Here is a 9,488-nt window from a genome sequence, read left to right as displayed (position 1 = left end):
TTCTAGGGATATAAATCGTTTTTAGCGATCTAATAAGTTAATATAATTGTTTAAATTCTTTTTTAAATAATCTAAAAGATTTCAAAGGATTTTTAGAGAAATATGTGAAATAATAACAAAAGACTTAATGAAATTTCACTCCTTAATACTCCAAAGATTTCTAGGAATATGAAATATTTAAGATGATTTTTTAACTAAAAGTGAAACTATTCCGATTATAGATTCATTAATATAGTTGAAAATTTAACTACTTGTTTGAAAATGTATATATTTTGTTGTACATACATCCTTTTAGACGGAATAGTAACCTTTTTGTTTAAACTTCGTTTTTTTCGTTTCTGTGCAAGATTTATTATTATTATTTTTTACCGCTTTCGGTTGATGCTTAATCTTTTTTGTTTCAAAATTCGACTATTTATTTGAAAATATATCTTTCAAACTAGAAAACTAAAATCTTTGGTTCGATTTCTTTCTGAAAAATAAATTATTTTGTTAAAAATTTGACTATTTCTTAAAAAATTCTCTTTTTCCTAATTTTTTGCCTGAATATGAACTAAGATAATAAGAAAATCCCACTATTTTTGGTTTTAAATTAATGATTTTTAATCAAAAAGTATAATATTATATTTTTGGCTTAGAATTAATTTTACTTTGTTTGAAAATTGTACGATTTGGTTAAAAGTTTAAATATTTGTTGGAAACTTCAAATATTTTGTCAAAAAGTCAACTTTTTTAGTCGAAAATTCTAATATCTTTTGAAAAATTCGTCTTTCGGTTTGAAAATTCAGACTTTGTTGAAAATTTAACTGTTTTTGGATGCAGTTTAATTTCTTCTATTCTACTATTCAATTGCAAATTCAAGGATTTTATCACGAATTAAACTTTTTTCTTGAAAATTCGTTTAAATTTATTTGGTTGAAAATTATTTTTTCCCTCTAAAAATTCAGTTATTCAGTTTTATAAGCAGCATTTTGTACCACTTGCTTGCTATTTTCGAATGCAAAACTTGAAAAATTTCTTTTTGACATGGCCCGGAAGATGTTGTCTACTGACGGATTGTCATTTTCTAAGGAATTAAATTGCTTTGAATATTTTTTCACAAACTCCTTTAATTTTATTAAACTCTTGGCTTCCAAACTGTCGTACGATTAATCATTCTAATTTTCAAAGACAATATTTTAGGTATTAGCTTTTGATATAAAAGTATTTTTTCTGCTTTTAGAGACATCGATCAGAAATATATAAGCAAGGTCATGTCATGTTTTTGTTTGCTTCATGGTTTTATACACAATGTGGGACAAATTATCGGAAAGACTTACAGTGTGAGTATTTACTTGAAATTATATAAATTTACATAAATAACAAAATAAAAATAAAAAAGAGGAAGGAAAATCAAATTTTCTTTCCTGTTTTTTTGTCTCTGAAGAAAAATAATTTTATTTTATTTTTATGGAGAAAAAAGTGTTTTTCTTTTTTTTCAAATTTCAATAGGAACATTTTATGATGGTTTTCTAAATTTGCTCGATAGGTTCTTGATTTTATTTTTAAGAATTCTGCACATTAATATACACTTAGTAACAGGAAAGTCCCATCTGAATAAAATTGCAGCTTTTAAAAAAAAGGGTAATATATAGAGTAAATGTCTTGTATAATTCATGGAATGACACTGTTAACACTTAAGTTAATGTTTCAGCTTTCATTTGAGAAGTAAGACTGTCGACTGCAAGCGCGTCTTCAAACCAAAATTAAAATTTTATAATTTATTTTCCACGACGTTCCGAAAATGTACATGTAACTGTATGTGTAATAATTTTATATTTAACAGGTATTTCAAAATGTCCAAACAATAATAATTTATTTTAATAAATTATACAGAAGCCAGCGAGGAAGGGTAGCAGAACAATCACAATGTTCATGGTCCAGTGCGCGATCCCCACGCTACTGACCAATCCGCAGCGCCGCTGTCCCCTCTTCTCGCACAGCAGCCACTCCACAATGCCGCTATCCCATCTTCGCGCTCCACGCCTGAGCCGTTCCTATAAAGATAGGAGGATTCGCATGAGCCTAATCATGTGGGTTTATGATTACCATTTTCTCCTATTGAATTTAGCAGAAATTAACAGTATTACATTCCAAATATAATAGCGCAACGCAATTAATTTTAAGACTCATAGGATAATGTTTCTATTTAGAAATATAAGCCTCAATCATTATAAATATATTACGTAGTGTATGGAGTGTACGTTCATTACACATTATTGTGCAAATTTTATTTTAAATAAAGAAATTTTAGATCGAATCGAATTTAGCCAAACGATGATTATTGTGATTGGATTTTCTGAATTGATTATTAGGCAGATAAAGGTGTTTGGCTCGCAACTGTCCTTGTTATTTTGACGCATCCGTGCGGCGCGCGTAATTTCTAACTTGAAAAAGGTGGGACTCAATAAGGTGCATTATAGTAATAATTTTGTGCAATTCCCGTTATATTTACACGAGTGAAAACAGAACTTATAAATACCCGAAAAGCGGGATTTCAGGCTTACTGAAAGACCTAGAAATAAATCTAAACACCCAACATAGCTCTGTGCAATCAATGTGAGGCCCTATATAACAATGAAGAGTGTGATAAGGGTTATGCGAACCAGGATTAGAAAGTTGATAAAAATCAGGATGCAGCGAAGGATGTCCATGAAGAGAAAATCAACACAACAACTGGAAAGAAAAAGAAGATGCCACCTATAACCATCTCTTAACAACTGGATGATTACTCGAGATTTGTCACAACTTTAAAATCCTTTAGCAAAGGGAACAAAAACTTCACTATTCCCTAAAGTGCTCCACTATCTATGTAGAGAATGAGGACGATTACTCCACGCTAATGAAGGAATTAGACATAGCAAAGTGTAATTATCATACGAATCCGACAAAGGAGATGAAGACAAAGAGAATGGTATTAAAGGGACTTCCAAACATACCTCACGCGGAACTTGAAGATGATTTGAACCGGCAGGGTGTTAAATATAAAAAGCACAATCCTTAAGACTAAGGGTGAGTTTCCCCCTGATCAACCTATCAATTTAATAGATTTCGAGTATAAGGCGGATCTTAAAAAGTCCAGGATATCCGCTGCCTTTATTATGTACGAGTACACTGGGAACGATAAAAAAACAGGAAAAAGATCATTCAATGTCATAAATGCCAGCGATTTAGACATGGGACTGCCTACAGCCAAAACACTTTCAGATTCATCTAGTGCGATGAAGAACATCTAGCAGTAACATGCAAGAAGGCCAATTTCGACCACCTAAATACGAAAACCGTGGAGGGCTGCATCTGAAGAACTATTTCTAACTGCCCAACCTATCTAATGTACCTGGCTAAGACGGGATCCAGTTTTAAACCTATGGATGAAAGACAACCACATTGGACCAATATTCCCGTGTTAACAAGAACCAACTTTCCAGTGCTTCCTACTGTCAGGAGAGAGGTAGCTGAGTCAGCGACAGCGTAGACCACAAGACAGGAATCTACGTATTTCTAGGAGAAGACATCAGAGACAAGAACCTGAAGTCTTACAAGAGCTAAACTGATTTAAATATGCAATATAGATAAGATGTTGGAACTTGTTAGGGAACTAAATAATAATTTAAATCACTGTAATAGCGATTTGAAGAGACTTCAAACTTTCTATACAATTTTAACTAAGAATGGCTGTAAATAATTTTAACTCATTAAAAATTGCGCCCTGAAATGCAAATGGCTTAAGAGGAAACCAAAGTAAACTGAAGCAACTTATCGTTGAGAATAATATTGACATAATGTCCTGCTGTTGTTTTTATTTCGTTTATTTAGTTTTTAAGATCATTCTTTAGTTTTAAGAATAATTTGCTTAATTCTTGGGTTTGACACAAATTGTGACCCAAGTTCCAACCGGAACTTCAAAACAATCGGACAAAACCCATTTTTTCATAATTTATCAATTTGATGGCGTCAAAAGTTTTTCTATCCACCTTGTACTGGTTTCTCCTACATAAGTCTGTGACAGCCCTGATGAATGATACATCAAAATACTAAATCATTTTGACAATATGCCCTAGACCTTTTTTAAAATATGGCATGATTTGCAAACCAAACAATCAAGTTTGTCGTTTCGTTTTTTCTCAACTGGGAAAATAAAAAAAAAGTGAAGAAATTTTTCATAGTTGATTGGAGCTCACCATAGCATAGTGAGATTAGCAAGATAGTCGATTTTCCCATCAACCTAACTCCGAGACTAGCCTGATTCCTCGTCACTCAAAAAGTTTACCCGCGGCTAGGAGGTGAACTGGACCGCATGAGAACATACCCTTTCAACTTGCCTGACACGTTTCTCGAACAAATTTCTATTGTATATCGACAATGGGCTTTTGGAGAGAGCGGCGTACGAGAAGGACATAAATAACAAAGGAACCTTCCGCATCGAACGGCCATATTCGAAAATTCAATTTTGATAACGCGCTCCAGAAGGTGTACGATCCAAAGCCATTTATATTCTCCGTTCTTCAGTTGAAAGCCTTGGGTGCTTCTTGCATAATCGACGATAATTCGCTGCCTCAACAACCCCCTTCAGCTTGGCTGGTTTTCTGCTTTAAAGGCACTGCTCTTCAGTCAAAAATAGTAATATTTATGCTCGAGTATTCTTCAGTACTTTTCAATAAGGCTGTGTCTAGTCTTGAAAAATTGAATGAGTTGAAAAAGGGAATGGTACTTAGGCCCAAAAATTAGGGATAACTGGCGAAGCTTCTAGGTGTCGTCCTTGAACTAAGTTACCAATTTCGTGATATTTTTTACCTTTCACCCGAACCCTTTGTTTGTCTTATATCCGCCCCCCCCCCCTTACCCTGAAGATTAAATTAGCTTAAAATTCTCTAGAAACCGGGGAAATAGGGTATTTATCATTAAATTAGGGGAATTATGCACAGGGGTGTCAATTCTTTCAAATAAAATTAATGTAAACTTTAAGAAATTTAAATTAGATTAAAATAAAATTAAAATTCTTTTTGACGTTTAATAACCAAGGTAACGTGCAGAATTCCTGAAAATAAAACTAAGAATACAAGGACCAATTTGAACATCAATAAAATGTATAAAAATATCAAAATTTTCCTAAAAAAGAACAGATTTTTTTTTTACATAAATAAAAAAATTATTATCATATCACAATTAAGAAACATTTTTTTTTAAATAATCACTAACGTGTCGGCACTGATAAAGGCAAACAAAAATCGAGCAGGCAGGAACAGCATCGTGGCTGTATGAGTGCCAAAAAGGTTAGTGATTATTTTTTACAAATGTTGTTTATTGTATTTGATAATAACAAAAATAAAAAATATAAAGGAAGTTAAAAAGGAAGTCAGGGGTTTTAGTTGGTTATCCTCTCATTTTTCTGTCCTCTTTTTTATTTTTGTAAAAAAAAGAGTTTTTTTCCTCTCTTTTTTAGAAAAATTTTTATGTTTTTTTTAAATTGTAATTTGAACATTTTATGGTGCTGGTCCGAATTTAGTCGTTGGATTCAATATGCAGTACTTTTAATTCCTAAGATGTCAAGTCGACATATATTGCATTTTCAAACAAATAGTTGAGTTTTTAATAAAAAAATTTTGTCTATAAAAATAGATGAAATTTTAAACCCAAATAGACGAATTTTTCACAACAAAACGAATTTTTAACCAGACAATTGCATTAAAAATTAAATTGATGAACTTTAAAATAAAGTAAAAAGTTTACATCATTAATATAGTGAAATTTTCAACCTACAACGGCGCATTTACAAACAAAAGGTCGACATTTTTCAATACAAAATATAAAAGGAAGTGGAATTCTCAAACTGAAAAGTTGGATCTTCAACAAAAAGTTCATTTTCAACTAAAAAAAAAAAAGACTTTTCTACCACAAATAACAAATTTTCTAAAAAAAGACGCATTTTCAAGAAAATAAACAAATAGTTGAAGTTTGAATAAACAAGATGACTTTTTTAAACCAAATAATTAAATTTTCAACTAAAAACAATATTTTTATCCAAAAATCGAATCTTCAAAATTTTCGGTAACAGAAATTAATTTTAAGCTGTTAACTAATTTAAAAAAAGACCAATGTTTAACCAAACAGTATAATTTCCTGCTAAATTTTTGAATTTTCAAACCAAATAGGCGAATCTTCTAAAACATCTATCAATTTTTAACTGAAATGGTAAATCAATTGCAGCAATTTTTAAAAAAGTAGTTTCGAATTTTAACAAATTATTTGATTTTTCAACAAAAAATATGAATTTTCAACCAAAAAAGATTACTTTTTTACCATAAAAGATGAATGTAAATCCTCATACGTATAGATGAATTTTCAATCAAAATAATGAATTTTGAACCAACTAGTTCAATTTTCAACAAGAAAATATTTTTTTAACCAAAAATGGCATATCCAAAGTTTTCAGTTAAAAAATTCACTATTAAAAAAACGAATTTTCAACACGTTGAATTCAAGGAAATATTTTAATTTTCTATCAAATTGTTAAAATTTCAATCCAAACACATAAATTTTCTTCAAAACAGATCAAGTTTCAACTAAAATTTTACAACCAAAACAGAATAGGTTAAATAGATAAATTTCCAAACGAAAATTTTAATTTTCAGCCAAAAGGGATTAATAATCAAAATTCTATCAAAAAAGTGAAAAATTCTGCTATTACATTTTTGATTCGACATTCATCTCGTTTGGTTGAACATTCTATTACCTGGTTAAAAATTGATTTGTTTTGTCATCATCTTTTTTAGTTCACAATGGTACTTTTTTTGATGAATTCAAAAGGTTTGTTTTATTCTGAATTAAAATCTTTTGGTAGAAGTATTTACTATTACGTTTTTTGTCGAACTGTTTCGTAAAAAAATTTCATCTTTTTCACTTACAAATTCAAAAATTTAGTTGGAACTTAACTTTTTTGTTAAAAATTCATATTTTTCGTCGAAAATTAAAATAGTAGGTTGAAAAAGAAATTATTTTGACAAAAATGTCACTATGTTGAATAAAGTTTCACTATTTTGTAGACAATTAACTTTTATGTTGAAAAATTATGTATTTTGTTGCAAATTTGTGTCTTTTGTAGAAAATTGATGTACTTTCGTCAAAATTGAACTTTTTTTTACAAAATTAATCTTGTCTACAAAAAAATCCATCATTTTGTTTGAAAATTTAACTATTTTGGTTGAAAATTAGTTTGGTTATCTTTTTATTCAACTGGTAGAAAGTTCGACATTTAGTAAAAAAAATCATCTTTTAACTATCTACTAAAAAATTAATCTTTTTGGCAATGTTAGTTGAACTGTCTTGGATTGATTTTAATTTTAATTTCTGGTAGATTCGAATAATTGGTTGAAAACGCATCTTCTTAGGTTTAAAATTCTACTACATACTTTGATGAAATCGTCTCTTTTGGTCGAAAATTGAACTATTTCCTTAAAAAAATTTTCAATTCATTAGAAATCTTAAAAATAATAACTTTTTTAAGTAATATTTTTGAATAACTTAGAGACTCTGATATCCCTCGAAAATGTCATAATTCTTTATACCCTTTGAAATGGTTAAAATCCGTAGAAATTTATTTATATGAAATTTAACTTATTTTCCAAAGTTTCTTTGAATTTCTTTACAATCCTTTGATATCTTTAGAAATCGTCAAAATCCATTATAGTAAGATAGATATTTCAAACGAACAAAATTTATATTTCAACGTAAAAATAGCTGAATTCAACCAAAACAGTCGAATTTTTAACAAAATGTTTCATCCACAACCAAACAAGAATTATTTATAACTAAACAGTTGCATTTTCTCCAAACTAGCTAAAATCTTTACTAGAATAGATTAATTTGTAAGCCATGAAAACGAATTTTCATAAATAGTTAAATTTTCAACGAAAATTTAATTTTCAACTAAATAATAAAATTTTGAGCTAAAAGTATAATCGTCAGAAGGAAGCGCCTGCAAAAAACAGAAATAAAAATAGAAATTCAGGGCAAATAAATAACTAACAAGAATATTATATCAGAGTGGCCGCAAACATTTATTTGTTTTAAAATTACAAATTTATTATCTTTGACACTTATTTAAAGTGCCTCTTATAGAAATTCCCTGAGTATTTTAAGATTTTTTTCAAAATCCTTGATTTTTCACCTTATTTTCAGGTTTATTCTGACCTACGACCACCTTGGTAAAAAAAAGCTCTTTATTGTAGTCAAATTTTGTGCAGAGGAAAAGAAAATTCATTAAATAGATGTACATAAATATTTGAATACTTTTGTAAGGTTGTATCATCAATGATGATTTTAAATTGAAAATATATTTTATACCTCAAATAAAAAAAATGCATTGAAACGTACAAAAATCTTATCTTTAAATTTCCAGAATTTTAATTTAATGATTCAAAATAGCACTATATGTTTAAACAGTTTTTATTTGCTCAAGTAGTATTTACGATGACTTAAAAATAATAAATAAAATAGAACGCATACAATGATTTTTCTGACTGTATATTATATGGAAAGAATATATTAACCGTTCTTTAATTGTTTTAACAAATATAATTTTTTGAACAATCGTTTTTTCAAAACTATTTTTAAAATGTATTTCCTGAATGATACATAATAATGAATAATTTCGAGGATTAGTAAGTTCTGTTAAAAATACCATTTCACTGTTTAAAAGATTTTTATTCGTAATCCATCCATACTTAATTTGAAGGTAATTAAAAAAAACAATAATTAATTATATAAATAATGACATAAAGCTTTTAGCAGAATTAAATACTAAAAATCATTTAAAATATCATGTTTCATTTATAAGCTACGATTTTAAAAATATTTCTGGAAACACATAATTGTTTAAACAAATTCATTTTGTTTACAAAATGAAAAAGGGTCAATATATTCTTTCTATACACTGTACAGTCCGAAAAATAATGGTATGTCTTCCATTTTATATTATGTTTTAAAAGTTTTCGGAAGAAAACTGCTAGAGCAAATAAAAATTGTTTAAACAAATAGAAGTTTGTTAATCATTTGACGAAATGTATCGAAATTCTGTAATTATTTAACAAAAAGTAGCATAGAATACCAACTTGAGAAAAAAGTGGACATCTCTGGCTCAATTTTGAGATGTTTTGAAAATAAACAATAATTCATTGTTTAAGTAAACACATCATGTTTTTGAAAAAATTGATTATTCCAAACAATGACTAAGTTTTACATTTCATTAGGAAAATACGATTTTTTACATTTTTCGGGAAAAAATCCTTTCAATAAGTTACACTTACTTCAAAAATTGCAAATTGTTTCAAAAGTCATTGTGGATATTCAAATTGTCTATTTATAATAATTTATATTTAAAAATGGCATAAATTACTGAATTTCCAACAAAAAATCACGGATTTTCTTTTGTCCGGAAATAGAAACATATG

At 28.6% G+C, this 9,488-nt stretch overlaps 1 protein-coding gene across 2 annotated transcripts in view; it reads right to left on the bottom strand.

Moving 5' to 3' along the window:
• Nucleotides 1-1,844: 1,844 nt before the first annotated feature.
• The window catches only part of LOC117176728 (insulin-like growth factor-binding protein 7), a 164,112-nt gene continuing 156,468 nt past the window's right edge, over nt 1,845-9,488 (bottom strand). For both annotated transcript variants that reach the window (XM_033366993.1, XM_033366994.1), the window contains exon 6: nt 1,845-2,036. In XM_033366993.1, coding sequence (XP_033222884.1) covers nt 2,002-2,036 — 35 coding nt within the window. In that variant the 3' untranslated portion in view covers nt 1,845-2,001. The remainder of the gene's footprint in view (nt 2,037-9,488) is intronic.

The sequence above is a fragment of the Belonocnema kinseyi genome, chromosome 7 (genome assembly GCF_010883055.1).
Source record: "Belonocnema kinseyi isolate 2016_QV_RU_SX_M_011 chromosome 7, B_treatae_v1, whole genome shotgun sequence".
Lineage (NCBI taxonomy): Eukaryota > Metazoa > Arthropoda > Insecta > Hymenoptera > Cynipidae > Belonocnema > Belonocnema kinseyi.
Note: the sequence above shows the minus strand (reverse complement) of the source record. Positions and strands in the feature narration are given on the sequence as shown.